Below are 26,745 nucleotides of genomic sequence, written 5' to 3'. Positions count from 1 at the left end.
AAAAATCTCTACTAAGTTTCAAAAAATGTCACTCCTTAAACAGGGCCTTCAGGATACAGCTGAGAAGTCACCCCCTTTTCTGCATTTCCAAAGCACTTTCTGTTCACATTTCAGACCTCAAGACTGGGTAGGAAGGCCGCTGGTGAGTTTGTCAAGATACTGAGATATTACCACCCGCAGGACCATTCCTAGAACAGAGATCATCCCTCACACCCACTATGGATGCCCCTTTACTGTGCAATATCCAAAGTTAAGCTTCACAGAATTCAATGACCAAACTTCTCTAACTTTTCATTTTTCTAAACTTCCATCATGACTCAGCCTGTCAGGCCAAAGGGCTGTGTGCACACACACGTTTACATAGGTTCGCTCGCTAGGTCACTTAATACCAGTTTCCCACGCATTCCCACACTTGAATTACAAATTTACACGTTTTAATCTTAACCACAGACATGACCAATCATATATTTAGCATTAGCTAGAGCAGAAGGCAGGCCCGCCTGGGGGCACAGTGGTTAAAGACACAACACTATCAAGTTATCCCAGCCACCGCAGCAGGAGTTCAATCCCCGGCCAGGGAGCTAACTCACATGGCGCAGCAGACCTCTCCTGTCTCACCCACTCCTCCCCTCAGCAGTGTATTTCAGTAGATCTGCCTGTTCTGCTCCCCACTTTGTCTGGTGAATCCTCTGACACCCTGCACCTCTGGCCTACACCCCTGTTCTCGTATGCATAAATAAATAAATCTTTAAAATAAAAAAGAGCAGAGGGCAATTCTGGCACTCATCGAGCAACAGGGCAGTCTTACTCCTGTATGAATAGCTCCTCCTCTGGAGGAGGCAAACAACAGGATAGTTATGGAGACATTTGGAGAAAACTGGGTAACTTGAAGAGCCCGCCCGACACTGGGGCTTGTGACAGATGTGGCAAAAGGTGGAGGCAGTAGTTGATACCCAAGGACATAACTTTATTGGAAATGAGGAGTGAGTGTAGGAGAGGGCTAGGAATCACACTCTGTGGCAGATGGTGGCTTCTCGTCATCAGGAGGACAATCAATGAAGTCGGCCAACATGGCAGCTGTGTCATCTTGTTCCTTTTAGGGATAAAGATAAAAGATTTGAAACACCACACACGCACATACACAGACGAGCAGGTCAGGCTGGGGACAAACAGATACCCCACCCCACCTCCCCGCAGCGCGGGCTTCCCAGCCCAGAGCTACCCTTCGGCCTGGTCTGCTCACCTTTTCCTGGAGAGCTGCCACTTCCGTCTCTGACTCCATTTCTCCCATCTCAGAGGTCTCAGGTAGGAGTGGTAACTTGTCACTCTCCCCTTCAGTCCCTTCTTCCAACAGAGTTGGGGGAGCAGAGGGCTCCTCTTCAACAAGCTCCTGAGGAGGTGCAGGGCCTGGTGGGGGGCTTCCCGCTTCCCTCTCCACCTCCTCCTGAGAGGGGAGTACCTCAGGGGCCAGTGTAGGGGCCGTCTCTGCCCCCGGCTCCTCCTCTGCCCCTGGCTCCTCCACTTCCAGCAGCAGCCCAGGCTCTGGCTCCGGCTCTGGCTCAGGCTGCACCTTGGGGGACTCTGGCGGGGGCAGGGCTGGAGGCAGGCTTGGGGGTGGAGGCCCGCTTTCTTCTGCATCCCCTCCTGCGGAGGCAAACTCCAACTCCTCTACCTCTTCCAGCTCCTCCTCCTCTTCTTCCTCCTCCTCCTCCTCCTCTTCCTCTAATTCACCTTCCTCTTCTTCAAATTCTTCCTCAAACTCTTCCTCCTCCTCCTCTTCTTCAAAATACTCTTCCTCATCCTCTTCTTCCTCCTCAAAATCCTCTTCCTCCTCTTCCTCCTCCTCCTCCTCCTCTTCCTCCTCCTCCTCCTCTTCCTCCTCCTCATCACTGCTGTTGATATTAATAACTGTCAAATCTTCTTCCAGGGCCGGGGGTCCCCCCCCACCAGGAGTCCCTTCAGGGACCAACTGGGGTGGTGGAAGTGTCACAGGGCCAGGAACCGGAGCGGGTGGAGGTGGCGGGAGAGGGCCAGGGGCTGCGGGAAGTTCTTCAGGTTCCTCCTTGGCTGGCACAGGAGGAGAAGCTGTTGGTGGCCCGGCTGGGGTTACAGGAGGGGATGTGGTACTTGAAGGGAGTGGGGGTGGCAGGGGAGGCAGTCCCTCAGGCACGATTACCACGCTGTCATCAGAGTCGCTTTCCAAAGAGATCTCCACATCGGATGCCTCCTCCTTATCATAGTGGACAAAGGCTGGTCTGGGCACTCTCCCCCCAAAAGTTTCATCTGGGGGTATAGGTGGAGGAGTGCCACTAGGGGCAAGGACAGGGTCCTCATTTGAGCCTGCCCTATGGTTCTCAGGGCCAGGAAGGAGTCGCGGGGGTACAGACACTAGGCCTGGGACAGAGAGGCCTAAGTGGTTAGCTGTAACTGGAGGTCCAGGGCGTGTCGGGGGCATTGGGCCCACTGAGGGCATGGAGCCTGCTGAGGGCATGGGGCCTGCCGAGGGCATGGGGCCCACTGAGGGCATGGGGCCCACTGAGGGTACAGGGCCTGCTGAGGGCATGGGGCCTGGGGGATGAAAGGGTGGAGCTCTGAATGGAGATGGGGCCTCAGGAGGGGGAACCGGTGCAGCTGTAGGGCAGCTAGGGCCCATGGACTGCAGGGGTGGAACCCGGGGATGGGTCAGAGCGGCACAGGTCACCAGCGCTTCTGCACAGAAAGAAGAGACCTAAGGAAGAAAGGACAAGCATGAGCAGGTTTTCATGGGTTTGAAGACCAAGAGCCCACCAGCATCAGAAATAAGAATCCAAAACCAAAGAGTAGACTCAGCTCCAGTCAGCAGTTACCTCAAGGTTGTCTTCTCTCTGGCCAAGGGAGAAGGCCTGCAAGGCACAGGAGAGAGGAGGCGGGCAGCGAGGAGAAGGTGCCAGCAGCAGAGCCAGCAGCAACCGGTAGAGCTCGCGGCGGCAGCGGGAGCTGGTATACGGGGAGCTGCCTAGGACCTCCCCCTGCTGGACACCCATGACCAGGGGCAGCACCAGATCATGCAGTCTCTGAAAAGGACACAGTATATACCTGGAAACATCTCCAAGACCACCCAACCCCTCTCCTGGCCTACTCCCAGGTTTGAATGGACCCACCTCTCAGAGCACACCTCCCAACACTTACAGAACAGCAGCCCCCCACCCCAATTTCCATGGGGACCAGGCTCCACTAACCCTGTGAGTCTCTTCCTTGATAAGAGGTCCACACATGAGAATGGCTCGGCTGAGGCCTGAGGAAAGAGTATAGTGGGTAAGAGGCAGGCTACCAAGAGGAGTAAAAGCAAGGGCTTCTGAAACACACAGCCAAGGTGAGCATCCAGCTTTGCAAAGCCTGACTTGGGCAAGCCACTTAACTCCTCTAAGTCTGCTCTCTTGACTACAAAACGAGGATCAGAAAAATACCTCTACTACACAGGACTACTGACAATATGCAGGTGAGACGGTAGGAGATCAACATTATAAATGTGCATTTATATATTTAGGGAGAACTGTCTCCTTTTCAAACAGGGTGGAATGGTGGGGCAGTGAAATATATAGGCCTCAAAAGAGTCACCCATTAACTGCACAGGAACTGTGTAGTTATAGACTGCACAGACTGTTTATAGACCAGTTGGAATCAGAAACTGGGCGGTGGACAGCCTGCTCTGAGGAGAATGTAAACTCTACAGGCAGGGATTTTCTGCCAAGTGCTAGAGAACAGTGCCTGGCACATAGAGTATATGTGTCAACAAAAACAAAGTGTTTGTTGAACAGATAACTGAGACCCTGGAGGGACAGTATAAATTACCAGAGACTCCTCTCCTGCTGCCCTGGTAGTTGCAAAGCTGCTTTAGCTCTTCTTTTAGTTTTTTGACTTCTATGCAGACTTTTAGCTGGTTCTGCATTTTATCTACACCCTCATTCCCCTCCACCTCCTCCCCATCCCCACCCCCATACTTCAACACTGGTTTTGGGCTCTTAGCCTAGGTCATCCCAGCACTAGAGGGTACAGAGCTCACCCACCTCTCAGTGCAGCTGCACACACGTCACTGTTGGCATTGCTGTCCCCTTTCCGGTGGCTGGGTGGAGCCACAGCCTCACCCATATCCAGCTTTAGTTTCTTGGGGGCACTGGGCTTCCCAGTCTGCAAAACCCCATCAGGGCTCCCGCGAGGACTGCGCAGCTGGTGGCAGAGGGAAACATAAATCACGAAAGAGGAAGGCAGAAGAGTCAGGAGATAGTGTTTGGGAAGGAGGCTCATTTGGACAAAGGGCACAGGAGGAGTGTCCTGGGATGGGAGCAGAGGCCTCACTCACCTTCAGGGCATCAGCTGGAGGGGAGATGTCACTGAGCAAATGGGTGAGCAGGGCCTCTCCCGAGGCACCACCCTGAAGCACTCCTGCTGAGGCCCCACAAACCTGCACCCACAGCTCTAAAACAGCATACACCTTGGTTCGCATGGTGCTGTGGAGTGAGCAAAAAGGGCAGCTCGTGAAAGGGAAGCTGATGTACCTAGGTCTACCTCAGATTCCCTGCTACTCCCTGCCTCTTGGAAAACCCAGTCCACCTGCAGTCCCCACCCACCCTCTCTTTCTCACCCCTCCTTGAAGGTCACCTGTAAGGTCTCTCCTGGCCTGGAGAGAGGGTATCCCTTCCAATGCTCCAGGCATTGAGGACCTGGGGAAGCAGGCGACTTATCAGGGCCCCAAAGCGCAAGAGCCGGCTTCCACACCTGGGGGCAAAGACAGGACAGTGACCGTCATCCCCAGCACGTCCCAGTCCTGAACCACACCTGCCCGATGCCACTCACGCGAGGATGAGCGCAGAGAGCAGGTCCAAGGCTTCCAGGTGGATAGAAGGCAGCAGCAGCAAGCGCAGGGGACCGTCTCCAAGCAAGCTCTGGAGAACAAATTAGCAAGAGGAAGAAAGTAAGACAGAGATAGAAGCAGAGTAGATGTGTGTCATTAAATACACGTGTATCCATAGGTAAATCACCCACAGTCCCAGTTCTCCTAACAAGATCACACCCACCCCCCGGAAAAAAAAAAATCACACCCTGGAAGGAGGATGAAAGGCAGGATGGCTAAGGACTCAGCCAACACCTGGGAGAATATCTGCTACAAGTGTTCCTGAAATTCGTGAGTGAAGCACTCTGACGTATGTGTGTGTGCGTGCGTGCGTGCGTGTGTCAGGAAAAGCACACCAAATGATGGCTTTTGGACAACAGGAAGGAATGCCCAGGACAACCAAAGGAATGACACTGTTTCTGCAGCATCAGATGCTCCACAATGCTTCCCTGGTCCTGAGCGAGGGCTAGGAACGAAGGACAAACTCCACTTACAATGTTCTTGGCACTGATGCTGAGGGTCCGACAGATGACATCTAGGATTTCCTGCACAGGGACGGATACAGGAGCCCCAAACTCTGAGCTAAAGAGAACCAGAGCAGCAAGACCCTCAGCGCAGGTTCCCCAGCAAGACTCCCACGCCCACCCTCAATGTCCTCCTCCAGGAGAAGACAACACCCTCCCATCTCAGCACCCCGCTGCTCCAGGCACCCTTGCTCCCTCCATCATTCACTCACACACCTCAGCATGAGCCCCAGGCAGCGGGCCAGTCCAGAAAACCTCTGCCGAAGCCGGAGAAGGACATGGGCATCACCATCTTCTGAGGAGGAAAGCAGCGTCTCCACTCCTGGGCCCTCATGCTGTGTAGGTGCTAGATAGGAACATTAGCACTTTCACATTCTAGGTCTTTCTTTAGTCCCTTCCTTTTTTCATTAAGGACCCATTTAAATTCTAATTCATTTTGCCCAGAAATGAACTGCCTGGCTTCTGTGAGCCACCCTCCTGGTTCCCTCCTGCCAAGCTCCCCAAACACTTTGCCTCTCACTACCAACCACGGTCCCTACCGTTTTCTGCTCCCTCATACAGGGCCCCTAACAGGCTGTGCAGGGAGGCCAGCAGGCTGTGCAGCTCCTGCTCCCAGCTCTCGGTGTGCTTCAGGCCCTGGGAAAAGCCAGCCCCCAAAGAGGGCAGCCTGGAATAACACTCACAGGCCAGCTGCAAAAGAAAGATCAAAAACTGGTTAGATGGGAATCTTGCCCATCACAGAATCCCTCCATGCCACTGATGCCAGGAAAAATGGAGATCCAAGAGAACTCTGACAGAACATGGGATGGGGCAGAACACAGATGGAACCACAGAGGAAGGTGACTCATGTATGCTAGCAGAGAAAGAAGTGGGAACACGGTCCCAATGCAGAAACAGAGAAAAAAACTAAGACTAATGGGTAGAGAAGCTTGGGCCTCAGAACCCCAGGCTCTTATCTCCCTGCTTTCCCTTTACCTGCTGGAGTTGAGGGCTCAACGCATCTACCCGAGACAGGAAAAATGAAGCAAGTTTGCCCTGGATGGGAAGAAAGAAAGGAAAAGACTGGTGAGTCATCTTTAAAGGTCAGAAAGAGGCATCCTATCCATTCCCAGCAGCAGCATATAGGCCAAGGCCTTTTTCTTTCCTGCTGACACAGCGAGCAAGGTGCTCTAAGGGGTGTCAACACCTGGGAGCAAACGTAGAAAAACATCCTGATTACCAGCTCTAGTCTTAGCCTCCCTGTTCAGAGAAGGGTCTGGCCCATGCCACCCAGACAACTGGGCTCTCTCCTGCCAATTTTTTACAAATCAATAATCATCTTCCTCAAGCCAAAAGGACACAGAACACTGAAAAGCACTAAGCCTTCTCCCACTCTCTACCAGCTTAAGCGAGAAATAGGATCCAAGCTGAGAGGTGAGGTACTAACCAGAGGTATGAGGAAGGACAAGCTCAAGTGAGAAGATAAGGCTGCAGAGCAGAACCTCTCAGAACATGGGCCTATTACCAGACATTCCCCTGCCTGCTACATGGAGGTGCTGGCACAAGAGTGCTTAATCTGGTGTCACTATTTATTTGAAGATAGAATCTAAGGGGCCTATACACACAGATGGGAAAATTTTTTTTTTTTATCATTTTCACTGACCTATAAGTGAAACTTATTTTTTTCAATTATAAATGTAGATTAAAACGTCACAGTAGTGGGCCTCCCTGGTGGCGCAAGGGATTAAGCACCGCACTATGAAGCAATCCACAGCCTCTATAGCACGAGTTCGATCCCCGGCTGGCCAGGGAGAAACCCACATGGCAAAGCGGACCTCTCCTGTCTTTCCTGCTGCTCCCCTCAGCAGTGTATTTCGGCCAGTCTGCCTGTTCTGTTCCCCACTCTGTCTCTGGTGGATCCGCTCACCCCCCACATCTCTGGTCTGTACCCCTGCTCTTGTATGCATAAATAAATAAATCTTAAAAAAAAAAAAAAGTCACAGTAGTATTAACAGTTACCTCTGACTGTCACTAGTAGAAATCTCTATATTTTCATCTCACATTATAACTGCAAGATGTATCTGAAAATATCTTTCATATGCATAACCAATAAGAAACTTCTGGGGTCTCCCTGGTGGCGCAAGGGGTTAAGACGCAGCCTATGAAGCTATCCACAATCACTGTAGCACGAGTTCGATCCCCGGCCAGGGAGGTGACCCACATGGCACAGCAGACCTCTCCTGTCTCTCCCCTGCTCCCCTCAGCAGTATATTTCAGTCAATCCTCCTGTTCTGTTCCCCACTCTGTCTCTGGTAAATCTTCTCCCCTGCCCCACCTTTGGCCTGTACCCCAGTTCTTGTATGCATAAATAAATAAATCTTTAAAAAAAAAAAAAAAAGAAAGAAACTTCAGTAGTCATTAGACCTGGTGCTAGTCTTTTTTTGTTTTGTTTTGTTTTAAGATTTATTTATTTACAAGCACTGGGTACAGTCAGAAGTGCAGGAGGGTGAGAGAATTCACCAGAGCCAGAGTGGGGAACAGAACAGACAGACTGATGAAATACAATGCTGAGGGGAGCAGCGGGCACGGCAGGAGAGGTCTGTCGCACCATGTGGGACCCTCGCCAGGGGCTGGGGATCAAACAGGCGCTGCAGAGGCTGCGGGCAGCTTTGCAGGCCAGTGTTCAACCGCTGCGCCACCAGGGAAGGCCCTGGTCTTTTTATTTTTTTAAAGATTTATTTTTATACAAGAATCAGGGTACAGGCCAGATGTACAGGAGGGTGAGAGGATTCACCCGAGGCAGAGCAGGGAACAGGCAGACCAACCGAAATACACTGCTGAGAGGAGCAGCGGGCAAGACAGGAGAGGTCTGCCCCGCCATGTGGGTATCTCTGCGGTCGGCAGGGATCTAACCTGCACTTCAGAGGCTGCGGACAGCTTCACAGTGCTGCGCTCAACCACCTGTGCCACCAGCGAGGCCCCTGGTTCTAGTCTTGTTAGTAAAGAAGCACATACTACTGTAGCACAATTTTAAAATACATATTTTCAACAAAATCCACTTTCCTGCAATTCCATGCTTTTTAATTTTTTATGATCTAAAAACACTGAGAACAGCTTCATGGCACAAAAAAGGTGAAGCATGTTGAAGCAGACCTCCTTAAGTGGGCTACAAGAGCTGGCTCAGAAGACATTCTAAGTGTATGGAAAACAGGAACCTGATGGCCACACTGGCTCTAAACCAAGCAGGAGGCAGAGCTACTGATGCTGGGAGGCAGGACTGTGCTGGGCTACAAAATCAGAGATACTTGTGGAGAAACAGAATACGGTCTGAAATCTAAATCTTGGAAGCATGGATTTAGGGGAAGGGATTCACACACAGAGTGGTAAACTTCTGGAAGACAACCTGGCACCAGGCAATGGGCAGAAGTAGAAGCCTGTCAGAAAGCAATCCTGCAGGACTCCTTCTCCTCTAGCCTGCATATTTAATTGCCCACATTACACTTCAGAATTCTTACTGACTGAAGCAAACACTATTACAGCCATTCCCAGGATCAAAGAAGTTCTAGAACCATTTACCTTGGGACTTGGAAAGCACTTTCATGTCTGATGTGAGAGAATTTCACAACACTTCAAACCCAGACAGGTAACCACCCACAGGTCTAATTCACCAACGTCCCCAAGGATGATATTTCTTAAAGAACTGCCACACTCCAGCTATGGTGGAACTCAGCCCTTTTGGCCAACTTACTACTCACATTTTCCCTGAGTCTCTGGTTTCAAAAGCTGGGCTGAGGCCATCAGGAGTCTGGTATGTGACTGCAGCAGAGCAGAGTACAGTGCAGGCACGCACTCACGCAGCCACACACTCATGCAGGCACGCACAGCATGTCTGAGCATCTCTCAAGAGTAGGGCTAGGGCCTCCCTGGTGGCACAAGGGGTTAAAATGCAACCTATAAAGCTATCCACAGCCACCGCAGCACAAGTTTGATCCCCAGCCAGGAAGGTACCCACATGGTGCAGCAGACCTCTCCTGTCACGCCTGCTGCTCCCCTCAGCAGTGTATTTCAGTCATTCTGCCTGTTCTGTTCCCCACTCTGGTGAACCCTCTCACCCCCCACACCTCTGGCCTGTACCCCAGTTCTTGTATGCATAAATAAATAAATCTTAAAAAAAAAAAAAAGGGCCTCCGCTGGTGGCACAGCGGTTGAGCGCCGGGCTGCGAAGGTGCCTGCAACCTCTGCAGCGCAGGTTCGATCCCCGGCCACCGGGAGGGTCCCCCATGGCGTGACAGACCTCTCCTTTCTCGCCCGCTGCTCCTCTCAGCAGTGTATTTTGTCAGTCTGCCTGTTCTGTTCCCTGCTCTGGCTCTGGTGAATTCTTTCACCCCCCACATCTCTGGCCTGAGCCCCAGCTCTTGCATGCATAAATAATCGTTTAAAAAAAAAAAAAAAGAAGGGCCTCCCAGGTGGCGCAGCGGTTGAGCGCTGGGTTGCGAAGCTGCCCGCGGCCTCTGCAGCGCCGGTTCGATCCCCGGCTGCTCCCCAGCCATGGGAGGAGGGTCCCACATGGCGCGCAGACCTCTCCTGCCGCCCGCTGCTCCCCTCAGCAGTGTACTTCGGTCCTTCTGCCTGCTCTACTCCCGGCTCTGGCTCTGGTGAATTCTCTCGCCCTCCCGGCTTCTGACTGTACCCAGTGCATGTATAAACCAAACAAACAAACAAACAAATAGATAAATAAGACATGCCTCTAGAAAATTAAAAAAAAAAAAAAAAAAAAAAAAAGAAAGAAAGAAAGAGTAGGGATGTTGTCCACTCATTCCAAGGAACTACTTGATCTATTTGGCCAGGAGAGGTAAAGCCTTACAGGGATTGACTTCATAGACACAGAATATTTGAGATACGTCATTTGGGAAGAGTAATCCTGAATTTGGAGATCACAATGGCTTCTGGGAGACAAGAGAACAGATAAACACCCCTAAAGAGCAATTATCAGTTTCCTAAGAACTTGTCTGCAAGACTTTCCAAGTACAAAGGCCCCCTGGGGACTTTACACAAAATTCTTATCTGATATGTTGGCAACAAAGTCAAATTCCTCAACAGAGGGAAGTTCTCCAGAAAACGCTTCATTCATAGAGAAGTAAGGGCATAAACTCCCAGTAACAACTTACGCAAGTTTTGTTATTTGTTTTGAAAAGGGTACTCAAGATGCAGGCCAGAACTTCAGAAATTCCGCCTGACAAAAGGCTGTAAATTATCGATGACTCCTATCGATGAACTAACCACTCACACTGAAAACTAAAATGCATCAATATCAGAAACATTTGGCATCCTTGTCTCCATGACTATTCAAGTCGCAACCCTGCAGAAAACACTCAATTCTCCCTTTACTTTCATGGGGGGGTGGGGGGGGGGGGAACGGACACGCAAGTACATACAACCCCTAACCGAAGTGACACAAAATAGATATTTACAGTAAACCACGAAATTTAACCAATGAGGCATCAGGGACGAAGATCTGCCCATGAAATTTGAGAAATTAATTTACAGACCATTTTAAAATAATGGCAGTTTTTATAAACACAGTAAAACTTTAGTTTAAAAACTCACTTACTAAACTTTAGTAAAACCCACGAGTTACTCTAAATGCCTTCTTAACAAAGTCCTGCCCGGCCTACCCAAAGATTCTATTGCCTGTCATTAGTGGTATTCACACAAAAACAAGAACCAAGATGATACTATGTTCACTGAGAAATAGCATCTGCTCAGGGACTTTTCAGATTCTGCAAGTAGCCAGTTACTTAGAGCTTCAGCAGACACCACTCCCAGGTCCCAGCAACGTGCCCGTAGAGCTCTGTATCTGGCTCACAATCCTTCTGATGCCACTAACAGATCAGAGCTGGCAGTGGTGTTTACACCTACCTGCCAATCCTGTTTACATTCATAACAGCTTCCAAGGAGTTTGGCTGGGGCGGGGGCGGGGGCGGGGGGGGGGGGGGGAGTGTTAAATGTATATAGACGTGGCTCACACCCTGCTTTTACAACTACCACATATATAACCTTAAGTTAGTTATAATCCATCTGGGTCTGTTTACTGATTTGACAACAATTTTCCTCCTCTGCTTATTGAGGTGACAACAATTTTACCAAATCACTCTAATGATCAACTGAGACTATACCTCTTAAACACTCAGCAGAGCACTTGGCGTATGACAGGTACCCACTAAATACCAGCTCTTTTTTCTAATTTTCTTGACTTGATCATAGAACCAAGTAATCTTACTTTCAAGGTAATCTGAAAGGCAAACTTCCCCCAATTGATAATATGGATCAATACAGCTAAACACAGCAATATACAAAAAAAAAATTATTAATTTGCCATTAATCCCAGTTATCTACAGACTTGGGCTTCCACAGGATGTCCAACAGTTTGTCAAGCAATGATGAGTACATAACAAAATAAGAGAGAACTGGTGTTGTTAGGTACTAGTTGGCATCAATTATACTGCAAACAATAATGTGGCAATTATAAATTGTCCTTTAACTTACTGCTTTGGCAGCACTTGTTATTCATTCACATCTATTACTGTATCTCCTTGAAAATAGCACAGCGAGTTGAGCGCCGCGCTATGAAGTTGTCTGCAGCCTCTACAACACGGGATCAATCCTGGCCGCCAGGGAGAATCCCACATGGTGCAGCAGACCTCTCCTGCCACGCCCGCTGCTCCCCTCAGCAGTGTATTTTGGTTGTCTGCCTGTTCTGCTCCCCATTCTGTCTCTGGTGAATTCTCTCACCCTCCCGTGCCTCTGTACTCCAGTTCTTATATAAATAAATAAATCTTTTAAAAAAATTTAAATAAATAATAAAAAGAAAGAAAAGAAAACTGCAATTCATTCACTAACTTCCCCCCTTACCTGCCTCAAACACAGCCTTTACTATACAGGCACCTTGTGTGGGTCATGACAGCTTGGAGAAAAGGATGGGGAAGTGACACAGGAGAGAGAAGAGTTGGGGAGGGTGCTGTAGGAAAGTAAAGTCAGGAAGGCTTCTTGGAGGAACTTACTAAGATAGGATGGTAGAAAAATGGGCAAGGCATTCTAGTGGTCCAGAGAAGGCAAGACAGAAAGAGGAAAGAATCCATGGTTAAAACCCTGGGCTTTGAGAGGCCTCCCTGTTGGTGCAAGGGGTTAAGCGTCAGTACTACGAAGCAATCCGCAGCTATTGTAGCTAGAGTTCGATCCCCAGCCAGGGAGATGACTCACATAGTGCAGCAGACCTCTCCTGTCTTGCCCGCTGTTCCCCTCAGCAGTGTATTCCAGTCAGTCTGCCTGTTCTGTTCCCCATTCTGTCTCTGGGTGGATCCTCTCACCCCTCTGCACCTCTGCCTACACCCCAGCTCTTGTGTGCATAAATAAAGAAATCTTTAAAAAAAAATTTTCTGGGCTTTGATATTAGAGAGATATATGTTCTAATCTCTACAGATCTCAGGCTATTTCTTTATCTATGAAGATTAAAAGAAATGATGTATTTGAACTCCTAAAAGTGGTACAATAAAAGCCATGGATGTAGATGACTTTGAAAGAACATGAGAAGATATGAGTTTAGAAAATCTCAGCAACAGAATCTGAGGTAAGACAACTATCAAGATTTATAATAGTGGAAGAACTTTCCATGATACTTACTTTGAGAGAACCACAAGCCCGAGGAAAATAGGTCATACACGCCTTCATGCCCTCCAGTGCTGAGAGCTCACACTGTGGGAAAAACAGCAAGTCAGGAAGAGTGAGAGCCAATACCCCCCAATGTCCACCTCCAACCCTCACCTGACCCCTTGCGGTTATTTCTCCATGCACCTTTTCTTGGCCCTCCCCTCTTCTCACTTCTTCAATCCTACTCCCCAATCATTTCCCATCACATTCTTCATCCAATCAGTGTGAGTGAAGGTAGGTACTTCCATCCCAGGGGGATGGAAGAGGTATCTCACCTCTGGTCGGAGGCCTAGCAGGGAGGTGAGAAGGCCAGGAAGGTGATTCATTGAGATGTCCCGGAAGAGTGTGGGAAGCTGGGCAGCATATCGAAGCAGGTCCTTCAGGACAGCCACAGCCAACTCCATTGTGGGGGGTGGGTCCTGGGACTAAACAACAACACCACCCCATGCCCCATGGCCACCAAGAGGAGGAACAAAAGGTATGACAACAAGGGGCTTTTGAGAAACACCAATTAATGTCAATATTACCATCAAGACCACTAAGAGAGTGCATATTTGAGATATGAGTATCAAAAATTAATGTATTTGTCTATAAAAAGGACATGTGGTGGTGTAAGGGGTTGTCTCAACACTATGAAGTAATCACAGCCACTGCAGCATGAGTTTGATCCCCAGCCAGGGAGCTACCCACATGGCGCAGCAGACCTCTCCTGACTCACCTGCTGCTCCTCTCAGCAATGTATTTCAGTTAACCCACCTGTTCTGTTCCCCACTCTGTCTCTGGTGAATCCTCGTACCCCCCGCACCTCTGGCTTACACCCAGCTCTTGTATGCCTAAATAAATAAATCTTTTTAAAAAAGAAAAAGGACATGTGCTTATATTTTAGTTTTTCAGCATATCTGAGGTCACACCGTAAAGATCTGACTAACTGGCAGATCTCAAGAAATTTTTGATTTACCCATTCTATATTTCTCTGCTAGGAATGGAAAGGGATGTCTCAGAATTAAAAAAAAGTCTCAGTCACAACAAAATCACCCATTTTCCAAGTTTGTTTCTAGTTGGCTCAAACCTACCCTAGAACTCATGATGAAAAAATGGCTGAATTTAGGACTTCCCTAGAAAATTAACATGTATCTAAGGAAAAAGCATTTAGTTCACACCTCCTGCTAGACCAGTGGAGGCCATGTGATAACAAAACAAATGAGAAAGCATATTAAGAAAGTAAAAATAAGTGAGTCTACTAACTATAATGGGTATCCATACTGTCCAATAATTCTATTGCTTTTAGTTCTTTCACATTTCAAGAGCTGGGGTGTAGGCGAGAGGCGCAGGGGGTGAGAGGATTCATCAGAGACAGAGTAGGGAGCAGAACAGGCATATCTACTGAAATACACTACTGAGGGGAGCAGCAGCAAGAGAGATCTGTTACGCCATGTGGGTCAGCTCCCTGGTCATGGATCGAACTCGTGCTGCAGTGGCTGTTGACAGCACAAAAGTGCTGAAACTTAACCCCTTGCACCACCAGGGAGGCCCTCTTGAGCTTTTTTTAATAGCTTCAATTTCTTTGGTAAAGAATCCCTTATGTTCCTAGATATTTTTTCTGATGTCCTGCCTGTGTTTAACTGTAAGTGTCAAACTTCGCTAAGTTTCTTCACAATTGCTATTCTGAACCCTATGTCTGTTACCTCCCTCAATTCTGATTCATAAAGCTTGGATTCAGCTCCGGTACCTTTTTCTATATTGTGTTCCCTTGGTTAACACTTTTCACATAAGTGTTATTAACCCCCTTCCCCAGCAGGTGGTACTGTAGCTTTAGTTTCGGGATCTTCCTTGTTTATCAAAGCGTCAGAAGAGGGAAGTGTTGGGAAGTGAGAATGCCGATGTCTTGAGTAACAGTGATCACTGCTGGTAAGAGGAAGCAGACAAGGGCTAGGAAGCCTGTGCTGCTGTTGTTCAATGCCCAGAGCTGCATCCCACATCCCTGTCTCAATAAAGTGAAGGGAGACTTCACAGTTCACATCAAATTTCTCTCCAGCCTCAAAAGAACTCACTCCTCCCTCCCAGAGGGGTGAGAGGATGGTATTCTGCTACTGTCCAGCATTCTGGAGCTAATCAGTCTGTTCCAGGGCTCAGTCAGAACCATTTCCCAGGACTCAGTATTTCATTCACAGTCCCTGTGCTGGCCTGGGACTCTAGCTTGTTCTTACACCCAGAATGTCCAAGGCACCCCTCCTCTCTTCCTGCTCCAAAACCTTAGCAAGTAAAAATACACTCACCAGAAAAATGTGTGGGTCAATCCAGCAATGCGAGTGATGAGCTGGTGAGATTTGTCTGGGTAATGTTTTATTTTTGGTTGTCCTTAAGGAGAGGTTTGTCAGCAAATACTCCACCATGCTGTTGTCACCCCACCTCCCATCCACTGTGCTTTAGATCCTAGTCCCTCCCTTCATCTCAAAACCTTATACTATTAACTTTCTGCTGGATTTCCAACCTGTCCCTCTCAAATGGATTCTTCCCATTGACATTTATACATGCTGAAGTGTCTCCCATCTTAAAAGTCCCTCTTGTATAGTTAAGCCCAAATGTATAGTAAGTCCCAAATGTATAGTTAAGCCTATACATTTGTCCAATTTCAGTCATTAAACAATTTCTCTCCCTTTAAAAGACTACCTATCTTCCCTATTTCTATTCCTTCTCATCCCATGCCAATGTGGCTTCAATGTCTACTGCTCCACTTAAAAACACTTTCACTAGCTTATATGCCCTCAGTTTCTAAACTTGATAAGCAATTTTTAATCTGTTTTATTCCAACTCAGAGAGCGTAAACAGGAATGAATCCTCCATCTTCCCTGAAGGCTCTTCCCTTGATTTCATTCAACCAAAAATTCTCATTACCACCATTCTGCTGCTCTATCTGCTTTGTAAGCTCATTCTCCTTTACCTGACCATTAAATATGGATTGCCTTAAAGTACATTTAAGGGACTCATCTTGATAATCTCATCCTCATTCTCAGCTTTAACTGCCATCTAAATACTAAAGAATCCTCCCCCTTTGTAACATACAGACTGAAGTCTCCCATCCACAGAATCCTCAAGGTTACACTGAGATATCTGACCACTTCCATTTGCACCAGATCAGGGGTATACTTACTAATGGGGCTTCACTGAAGGCCTAAGGTTACAATCCTGGTATTTTCACTCCTCCCTTCTGAACCTGACTTCCCATCAGAAATCCTCCTAAATACAACTGACTCTCTTTCTGACCCTATTTCAATCAGGAACTGTTCACTCTGCCTCTAAATCTCTCTTGAAATCCAGCTACTTCTCATCACTTCTACTGTCACCACTCTAGTCCAACATCAAGGAATGTTTTTAGTTATTTTCGTTGCTTTTTTCATGGTTTTTCTGCTTCCATTCTGGCTTCTTTATAATCTTTCCTCTATTCAACAGCCAGTGATTTTTTTTTTTTTTAAGATATATATTTATTTATTTATACAAGCACTGGGTACAGTCAGAAGCGCGGGAGGGTGAGAGAATTCACCAGAGCCAGAATGGGGAGCAGAGCAGGCAGAAGGACCGAAGTACACTGCTGAGGGGAGAAGCGGGCGGCAGGAGAGGTCTGCGCGCCATGTGGGACCCTCCTCCAGTGGCCCAGGAGCAGCCGGGGATCGAGCCGGCGCTGCAGAGCAGCTTTGCAACCCAGCGCTCAACCGCTGCGCCACCAGGGAGGCCCTGCCAGTGATATTTTTAAGTGAAAATCTGATTATGTCACCACCACAACGACCTCCTCTTCTCTACAAAAAGCTCTACATGAATTCTAATTGTCCCAAGAATAAAATCAAACTCCTTAACACACTCAGAGGCTGAACATGGCTTGATCACCACTTACCTACCACCCTAGCCACATTTCATCAACCCCAGCCACAGCAGCTCACTTGCAAATCTTCGGATGGGCAGAGCTAAAGGTTTTAATTTATTTATGCATACAAGAACTGGGTTGTAGGCCACCACTCTGTTTTTGTGGTGCTTCAGGTGTGCAGGGTTAGGACACTTTCTATGAAGTAAAGATTACAGTTAGGAAACATTTTAGGCTTCATATGGTTGCATATTGTTTTGTTTCCTAACCCTTTAAAAATCTAAAAACCATCATTAGCTTGTGGATCATGCAAAAACAGGTTCCCACAGACCACAGTTTGCTGATCCTCATTCTAGTGAAAGAGACTTTAATTGAATATTTGGACAAAGAGTGTGAAATGACAAACTGAGGCAGGCACTATGGAGGTAAGGAGTATGTTTCTCTGAGAGCATGGAAGAGGAGACTGATGGGATATGTGTGGTGGTGATCAGGGTGGTTTTTACTCTGATTTAGGAGTAAATTGGACTACACCTGAGGGAGTGGGGGGAGCAAACATTGCTTAAAAATGAACAATGATGTAAAAAATAAAAATTAAAAAAATAATTTATAAAAAAAAAAAAAAAGAACTAAGGGGCCTCCCCTGGTGGCTCAGTGGTTGATCGCTGGGCTGCGAAGCTGCCCGCAGCCTCTGCAGCGCCAGTTCAATCCCTGGCCGCCGGCGAGGGTCCCACATGGTGCGACAGACCTCTCCTGCCACGCCTGCTCCCCTCAGCAGTGTATTTCATTGGTCTGCCTGCTCTGCTCCCCGCTCTGGCTCTGGTGAATTCTCTCACCCTCCCACACTTCTGACTGTACCCAGTGCTTATATAAATAAATAAATCTTTGAAAAAAAGAACTAAGTAGAAACATCACTGGAGGATGTAAAAATAGGAAAAAAATATTAAGAGTAGAAAGGAATGCATACAAAAAAAAATCAAAAACCTAGAAAAAGAAACTATAGAGATGCCCCTCATAAGAAAAACAAGGAAATGAAACTGTCAGAGGTTACAGTGTGGGAAAGGTCAGATGAATTAAAATAACCCCCAAGATAAAAATATCAAAAAGTTTAAAGGGCCTCCCTGGTGGCACAAGGGGTTAAGCACCACACTGTGAAACAATCCACAGCCTCTGCAATATGAGTTCGATCCCCAGCTGGCCAGGAAGCAACCCACATGGCATAGCAGACCTCTCCTGTCTTGCCCGCTACTCCCCTCAACAGTGTATTTCAGTCAATCTGCCTGTTCTGTTCCCCACTCTGTCTGGTGGATCCTCTCACGCCGTGCATTTCTGGCCTGTACCCCAGCTCTTGCATGCATAAATAAATAAATCTTAAAAGAAAAATTAAAAAGATGTTTCTATTTAAGGTCTATCCTCCCTGCTATCAGGAAACTGCTTCTAATCACTGGGTCCTCAAAACTAAACGTCCATGCTACAGAGAACACACCACATAATGAAGAACAAGGAGGGTTGGGGAAGGAGGATAGATGGGCGGCAGCTCAGCGATTCCTTACCTGCAAGACCTGCTGAATGCTCCGAAGCCAAGAGACACAGTGCTGCTGGAACATCTCTGTGGGGCTCTCCCCCACCAGCAGGGACAGCAGACATAGGCCCTCAAATCTTAAAAGAAAAAAAGTGAATGATGACAAGCAGGTGGAGGCAAGACTTCAGACAAAGTGATTATCATTCCTTTACTCTCAGTGAGCTAGAGCAAGACATCACCTCCAAATCTACCGTGGTTTCTAACTCCTAAGATACTTGGAGGACTTGAAGTGAGATGCAGGCAGCAAACAAAGAAAATAGAGGTAATCACTGCTAGGGCATAGGAAACTGAGGAGTTGGAATGGGTTTCACTCAAGTAAGCACTCAAAGAAAATGAAACTCTCCACTTTTTTGTGAATGGAGAAATCCCTTACATCCATTTATAGTACAGACAGATAGACTGATGTACAGCCCACTTCCTAAGGAAACATCCCCCTGGAGAAAAAGCAGTTAAAGACTTACCGAGTTTTGATAGAACCAAGACGTGCATTACTGAGAGCCACCAATGCCCCAACAGCTGAAAGGTTCTGGAGGAAAGAAAACAAGAAAGTAAGTCAGGAATAGGATGCGAAAAACATGGGAGAATTTCTTCAAGTCCTTCACTGTCCTGGCATCTGCGAAGCTTTTCTGAAGACACACATCTTTTGAAGCCAAAAGATAATTGCTCTCAGGCCTCCCTGGTGGAGCAAGGGGTTTAGCTGTGAAGCATTGTGAAGCAATCCGCAGCCACTGCAGCACGAGTTCGATTCCCGGCCAAAGAGAAACCCGCATGGCGCAGCAGACCTCTCCTGTCTTGCCTGCTGCTCCCCTCAGCAGTGTATTTCAGTCAATCTGCCTGTTCTGTTCCCCACTGTCTCTGGTGGATCCTCTCACCTCTCTGGCCTGTACCCCAGCTCTTGTACGCATAAATATATCTTTAAAAAAAAAAGATAATTGCTCTCGAAGTGTTCACCCTTTACCCTGTCCCATAGGCTTTCCTCAGTTACCCCTTGCCTAACCCCTTCTCCAACCTCCCACCCAATAAATTAGTGAGATACAGAGCCCAACTCATCCCAGCTACCAGATTTCAAAGGCAGATCTGCTTCACCTCTATATTCCTGGACAGCACCCAACATAAAGGGAGTCATCCATAAATACCTGTTGGATGGACACAGAATTCATCTGTTACCCTTCTTCCTTCACCCCCAAACAAATCTTGGGTTCCTTAGAGCTATCAAAAATGCCAATAAAGACCTAGTCAACTAAGCCTCTTTCCAGCCCTCTCCCTCTCTCACACACAGGGGCCCTTAAAGAGGTTTACTCAATCCTCCCACAAGTAACCTCTCCAGACTTAAATAGCCTGATTATGCTCATGGTTCCTATATCATCCTAACTGTAGTCATCACTTACTCAAGAAACACATATTACACACTGAGTAAGATAAACGAATACAGAGCTGGAAATAATAAAGGTCCACACTCTCAGAAGGAAAATGACATGTTCATTCGTTTATTCATGTGAGACATTAAGGTGCAGGGGAGTTCATATGCTAATTAGAGGAGACAAAAAATAAACAAATGACCAAGTAATTTACGTTAGATTGTAGAGATCAGTGCCATGGGGAAGAATAAAGCAAAGGAAGGAAGGAAAGGAGTGCCTGGAGTAGGGAAAGGACATATTTTATATGAAGTGGGCACATAAAAAGGCCATTTTGAGCAGAGAGCTAAAGGAAAGTAAGAGTAAGACAGTGATTCCCTCATAAACTGCTGATAAAAATGTAAAATGATATAGCTACTGTGGGTAACAGTCTAGTAATTCCTGAAAAGGCTATACATGGTGTTAACATGATCCAGCACTTCTCCTAGAAAAGGGCCCAAGAGAAATGAAAATATATGTTCTCATAAGAACATTCATTGCAACGTTATTCATAACAACCAGAATGTGGAAAACACCCAAATGCCCATACATTGATGAATGGATTAACAAAATACAGTATATCATACAATGGAATATTATTTGGTCAGAAAAAGGAATGGAGTTCTGAGACATGAATGAACCTTAAAAGCATTCTAAGTGAAAGCCAGACCCAAAAGATCACATATTGTATGATTCATTTATATGAAATGGTTGGAAAAGGCAAATTTATGAAGATAAAAAAGTAAATTAGAGGTCCCCTAGGATTGAAGGAGGTGGGGAAGGAATGACTACCAGTGGGTAGTCTTAGAGTGATGAAAATGTTTTAAAGGTGCACAGGAGTTCATATGCTATGAAAATGTTCTAAAATTGATTATAGTGATCATTGCACAACTCTGTAAATACACTAAAAAAACCCTTGAAATGTACACTTTAAATGGGTGACTTGTAGAGTATGTAAATTATATTTCAATAAAGCTGTTTTTTAAAAAGACATACCAACATACTAATAAAAAATGTGTTCCAAGCACATTAGCCTATCTGAGGAACAGCAAAGAAGGGAACTGTTGCCAGAGAAGAGTGAGCAAGAGAGAGAGAGATGTGATAAAAGATGTAGTAGGGTCTGACTCTGCAGAGTCACATACAAATCAGTTGATTTTTCACTCTAAATAAAAGTCAGAATGGGAGAAGGGAATTGGGCAGAGGACTGCTATTACCTGACTTATGATTTCCTTTTTAAAACACAACACCCAAGTTACGTTGAGAAGCAGGCAGAAGTAGGAGGCTATTGTAATAACCTAGGGGATATCATAGCTTATCCCTTAGTTGGGATAGAAAGCAGTCAAATTCTGGATATATTCTGAAGTAGAGTCAACAGGATCTGATCAAGTTGGAGATGAATGGGAGATAAAGAAGAAAAGATAATTCCATGATTTTTGGCTTGAGCAACTAGAAAAATGGAGTTGCCATTTACTAAGGGGAATACTGCAGGAGAAGGAGGTTTTCAGGGTGAGATTAGGAGTTCAGTTTCAGATATGTTAACATGAGATGTCTATTTAACATGAAAATGGAGATGACAGATAGATGTTGGGTAGATGAGTCTGAGTCAGAAGAAATCCTGGTTAGAGTGTAAGTTTGGGAATTATCAATCATGAGGCTAGATCAGCTCACCCAGGAAGTAAGTGCCAACAGAGGAGGGGGAGCAGTATAAGAACTGGGTTCTAGAGTACTCAAACACTTAGAGATCAGACAAGTGAGAAGGAAGCAGTAAAGATTAGAGGAAATGACCAGTATGGCGAGAGAATCCAGAGTAATATCCCAGAAGTCAGATAAAGAAAGCTTTGCAGGGGCCTCCCCGGTGGCGCAGCGATTGAGCGCTGGGTTGCGAAGCTGCCCCGCAGCCTCTGCAGCGCTGGTTCGATCCCCTGCTGCTCCCACATGTGCGCAGACCAGTGTACTTCGGTCCCTCTGCCTGCTCTGCTCCCCGCTCTGGCTCTGGTGAATTCTCTCACCCTCCCGTGCTTCTGACTGTACCCAGTGCATGTATAAACAAAAAACAAACAAACAAATAAAATAAATAAATAAATAAAACATGCCTCTATTTGGGAAAAAAAAAAAAGAAGAAAGCTTTGCAAAAAGAAAAGAACAATCAACTGAAACAAATGCTAAACATGGGTGAGGAAAGTTGAAAACCCAAATTTACCTTTCAATTTAATATTCTGATGGTCACTGGCAACCTTCAAGATTTACCATATGACCTAGAAAAGGGGTGTTTCAGAGAAAGTCTAAATGAAGCAAGTTTTGTGAAACAACCATCATAGTAATAATTCATTCAGGAGAGAATCTTTAATGGGTACTAAAACAAGTGGGTGAAAAGTTGACAAGACACAAGACTTTTATAATCTCCCCACAGGATATGTATTAATTACCAAAGGGAAAAAAATCCTACGTGTATAGTGAAGTAACCTGGCTGATACCACCTTATCCCAGTGATCAGTTTATCATCACTAGTAATGGAACAAAGAAACAATATAGTCTCTTAACATGATACACCAAAAATGACACATCATTTCTGCAGTATTCCTACAAAAAATACACAAATACTAGGAGACAGCAGACAAAACTGAGACATCCTATAAAACAATTATCTAGTACTCTTCAAAAATGTCAAGATGACAAAACCAAGACTAAGGAACTACCTCAGATTAAAGAAAGCTATTGTGTGACCCCACATTGAATTCTGGACCAACGATTTCTCTTTAGCTATAAAGGACACTTTGAGCAAAACTCAGTAAGATCTACAGATGATTTATCATGTCATTGTTAATTTTCTTTTTTTTTTTTAAAGATTTATTTCTGCATACAAGAACTGGGGTACAGGCCAGAGGTGTGGGGGGGTGAGAGGATGCACCAGAGACAGAGTGAGGAACCCAACAGGCAGAATGACTGAAATACACTGCTGAGGGGAACAGTGGGCCAGTCAGGAGAGGTCTGCTGCACCACGTGGGTCACTCCCTGGCTTACCCGGGGGGATCAAACTCCTGCTGCAGAGGCTGTGGACAGCTTCATAGTGCTGTTCCTAACCCCTTGCGCCACCAGGGAGGCCCATTGTTAATTTTCTGATTGTGATGATAGAATGTGGTTAACAGAACATTCTTGTTTTTAAAGAAACACGCGCAGAAGTATTTGGAAATAAAAGGGCATCATGTGTGCAACTGACTCCTATATGGATCCTGAAAAAATATACAGAGAATGATAAAACAAGTAAGTGTTTTAAATGCTGACATTTGGGGAATCAGAATGAAAAACATATAGAAATTCTTTGAATTATCCTTTCAATTTTCTATAAATTTTAAATTATTCCAAAGTGATAATACTTTTAAAAAGGGGAGTAGAATCAGCAAGTACAAACAAATCATTTTGAGAAGTGTTGCCATTAAAAATGGTAAAGAAATGAAACAGTCATGGGAATGGGGTTTTCTTTGATCTGTATAATGAAAATAACCCAACAGAGAGGGAAAAATCTGATGAAGTGGGAAGCCAACTGAAGTAATATACTTGCTAAGAGAAGAGGAGATAGATCCAGCGCACAAGCAGAGTTAGGCTCAGTAGGAGCATGGACCAGCTCATCCTTAGAGGTGGTTCAGAAGGTAAAGCATGTGGGCACAGATGCACACACAGTTGTCGAGTAGCTACGTAACAGGACTGCTAGATATTAGGGATCCACTTGGGATAATGATGGGCGTGAATTTAAAGTGAGACCAGTCAGCATGGATATATTTTTTCCCCAGCTCTCCTGAGTTGTGCAAGTGCAGGCACAGAATAGAGATGGATTTAAGATAAGGTATTACAAGGCACATACAAAGAAGGGCAAGAGGTAAGGAAGTGATTTTAATGGAATTTAAACTGGATCAAGAGGCGACAACATGACAAAGAAGTTAATTTCTTTCAAATAGTGATAAATGCTAGGAAAGAAATAAAGCAGGATAATGTGACAGAGAATGACTGGAATAGAAAGAAATACTGTATGTTTAGATGGAGTGATCAGGAAAGACTCCTTTGAGATCTAAATGAAAAACTCACCTCCCCATCAATTTCCCTGCAAAGAGTGAAGGGACTGATGAGCATATTATTAAGAAAAGAGATTGGCCTTAGTGGCTGGAGCACAGTTAAGACAAGGAGTCATATGAGATGAGGTTGAAAGGCATATAAGACCTCACTATATAAGGCCTCTATAATAAGTTATTATATGTTTTTAAGCAGGAAAGTGAATTTAAAGTTAAAAAAAAAACTTTTAATGTTTATTGAATGGGCAAGCAAAAGACACTCCACATAGTTCCACATATTAAGGACCCAATACAAGAGATGCAAGTAGAAAAAAAATTCAAGGCAGGATATATCCAAAAATGTATTATTATTAAAGGCAACAATAAAGAGGGAGTCCAGAGTCTCACATCACCCTTAGCTTTAATCAAAATTCTACTAGACTTTAGGCATGTAAAGAAAATAAGCAAGATGTTGAATTTATGTAGCTCACCTGAGGGAAGAGGGGGAGTCTTGAAAGACATGATGAAAGAAATCACACATTTACAGACAAACTAGATATTTCAGAAATACTTAGGAATCACATGAATTAGAGGAAAGGGTTTAGAGACTAAATAGATAATCAACTTCTGCTTCTGAAACTGGCATGAGATAGCAGTAGTTTTGACATCCTCCAATATGGAGTAATTCATGTTAATATAGGTAATAAACTCAGTCATCCCTGATAAACGTGGGACTAATTCTCTTCCTTTCAGATCCCAATAACAAATGTTGGGCAAGATATTACCTATGAGTCCTGAAGGATGGGTAGAATCTGAGGGGAGGTTAGGAGTAAAGGACAGAGAGCGGGAGAAAATATTACAGAAGCATCTACCACAGGTTAGACATATTGTATCTTCACCTGAGCAAGATATTGGGCGTTCAAGGTAGGATGAAGGCAAAGATACGGAAAGGAGTGGACAGACCTGCAAACTACTCAGAGAATAAAATCAACAGGAGGTGATAGACTGCAGATGAATGATTATGAACAAGATGAAAGTGTTTAGGATGATACCTGGATTTCTAGCTTTAAAACTGAATGGATGGTAAGATTAGATATACTCTTGGTATCATATATACTCTTAGTATCATATATACTCTTAGTACAAGAGTATATATATTTTAAGCTCTACAAGCTGTCCACCCCCTCACCAGCCTCATTGAGGGCACTCTCTTCCCCTCTGTCGCTGGGCCCCAGGGACAATGCCCTGCCTACCTTCCTACCACAGGGACTTTCCACATACTATCTGTCCTATTTTCTTTCTCTACTCAGTCCCTATTCATCCTCAGGGTACAGTACTAGATCCTCCGTTAAGAGTTCAGTAAATATCTCTTGAATACGTCACTAACTCAGTCGAAACAATGCCAGAAAAAGAGTGGTATAGATAAAAGCTAAAGCTCATACAATAGGGAGTAACGAGGCCTGAAACCTAACCCATTTAAGGGAATACCAGTAGCCTAGCAATGAGGAAACGAAGACCCATTTGTTTCCCAGAGTTTCCTCTTAGGGATGAAGAAATGCGTGAATCTCAACCAGACTGACAGCGGGATCTGCTTTCAGTCCCCAGCTCTCCGTCCCTGTCTCCCTACATTAGCTGCAGTGCACCGAGACCCCAGCGCACAGATGCGGCGCAAACCTTCCAACAGGGCCGCAGGCACGCGGGCCACAGACTCACCTGGGCCCCGCCCACCGTCCCATGCAGCCGCAATAGGCACATGAGCCCGGGCAAATGTGGGGCCGAACGGGCTGGAGGAGGCACTGGGGCAACTGTGGACCCTGCTCGAGGCTGCAGCAACCCCGACACGCTCTCCAGCAGCAGCAGGCGGAGACGTGGGCCCGAGCCCGCAGCCGAGAGGCCCCCAGTCCCTCCGGGAACCCCAGCCGCGGAGCCCGCAGAGGGCCCACTAAGAACGGCTGCCGCCATCTTCACCGGGCTCTGCTGGTGGCGTGGCGCGATGACGCAAACACACCGCGACAGATGCCTCCTGGGGAGGGGGCGTGAGGAGAGGGCTGTGGTCCTGCGCGGTGGGTAAACCGAGGTCGGACTGTGGGCACTGACTTGGTAGGAGCATGCGCAGGTGGAGGGGCCGGAGCGGCGGGCCGCGAGGCGGCGCGGCGGGCACTTAGTGCACCGGGTGTAAAGGGCTGACCGGTGGGCGGTGCCTGGGGCGGGCTTGGGGCGGGCTTGGGGTGGGCCGGGGCGGTCCCGGGGTGCTTAAAGAACACGTGGTCAGGACAAAAGGCGCCTGAATCCGACAGCTATCCGTTAAACTAACGGAGTTTCTGGAGACTTATCCTCCAGGGTTCGGTTACAGCTATGTTTGAAATCATAGATACTTTAAATTGCATTGACAATTATAGGAATGATACGATGCATGCTGTTCGCGAAAACAAATTCAAACAATACGGAGGACATCAGTAAAAAGAGAAGAGCATCTCTCCCCAATGCCTACCCCGGTAACCTGTATGCTTTACTAACATTAGCCAATGCACAAATAGAGATTATTTAACTTCGTTTATTTTACAAGAGCCTGGTCTGCACTTGTCTGCACTTGGTTTTTCTCACAAGATGTACATCATGGGCACCTCTGCTGCTTTTTAAAGCTTGCATACACGCTTCTATGAACTGGGACCACGGTAATTTATCAATTCTATTGCTGTTCCAGTTTTTCCCTAATGCAAGCACTTCAGTGAACACCCTACTATCTCTATCTTTGTATAATCAAAGTAAAGAATTCAACCCCCCTTCCCCGCC

At 46.3% G+C, this 26,745-nt stretch overlaps 1 protein-coding gene across 1 annotated transcript; it reads right to left on the bottom strand.

Moving 5' to 3' along the window:
• Positions 1-26,039, bottom strand: PELP1 (proline, glutamate and leucine rich protein 1). The gene is made up of 17 exons (XM_037495136.2): positions 25,666-26,039; positions 18,977-19,041; positions 18,487-18,592; positions 13,356-13,505; positions 13,054-13,125; positions 6,370-6,429; positions 5,934-6,084; positions 5,611-5,740; positions 5,365-5,452; positions 4,834-4,922; positions 4,639-4,755; positions 4,340-4,487; positions 4,047-4,206; positions 3,219-3,274; positions 2,847-3,053; positions 1,244-2,728; positions 1-1,093 (listed from the first exon to the last, which is right to left on the bottom strand). Exons 1-17 carry the CDS (start codon positions 25,912-25,914, stop codon positions 1,001-1,003), a joined length of 3,426 nt encoding a protein of 1,141 aa, XP_037351033.1. The 5' UTR covers positions 25,915-26,039; the 3' UTR covers positions 1-1,000.
• Positions 26,040-26,745: the final 706 nt, after the last annotated feature.

This window comes from Talpa occidentalis, unplaced genomic scaffold (assembly GCF_014898055.3).
Source record: "Talpa occidentalis isolate TD23 unplaced genomic scaffold, MPIMG_talOcc4v2.1 talOcc4.7, whole genome shotgun sequence".
Taxonomy (NCBI): domain Eukaryota; kingdom Metazoa; phylum Chordata; class Mammalia; order Eulipotyphla; family Talpidae; genus Talpa; species Talpa occidentalis.
The sequence above is the reverse complement of the archived record's forward strand: the minus strand, read 5'-3'. Positions and strand labels throughout refer to the sequence as shown.

Coding starts and splice junctions, on each gene's coding strand:
- PELP1 (XM_037495136.2), bottom strand. CDS start 25,914: ATGGCGGCAGCCGTTCTTAGTGGGCCCTCTGCGGGCTCCGCGGCTGGG. Junction 4,756..4,833: donor CTCTCTGCGCTCATCCTCGC/GTGAGTGGCATC, acceptor CTTTGCCCCCAG/GTGTGGAAGCCGGCTCTTGC. Junction 4,207..4,339: donor CTCCAGCTGATGCCCTGAAG/GTGAGTGAGGCC, acceptor CTCTGCCACCAG/CTGCGCAGTCCTCGCGGGAG.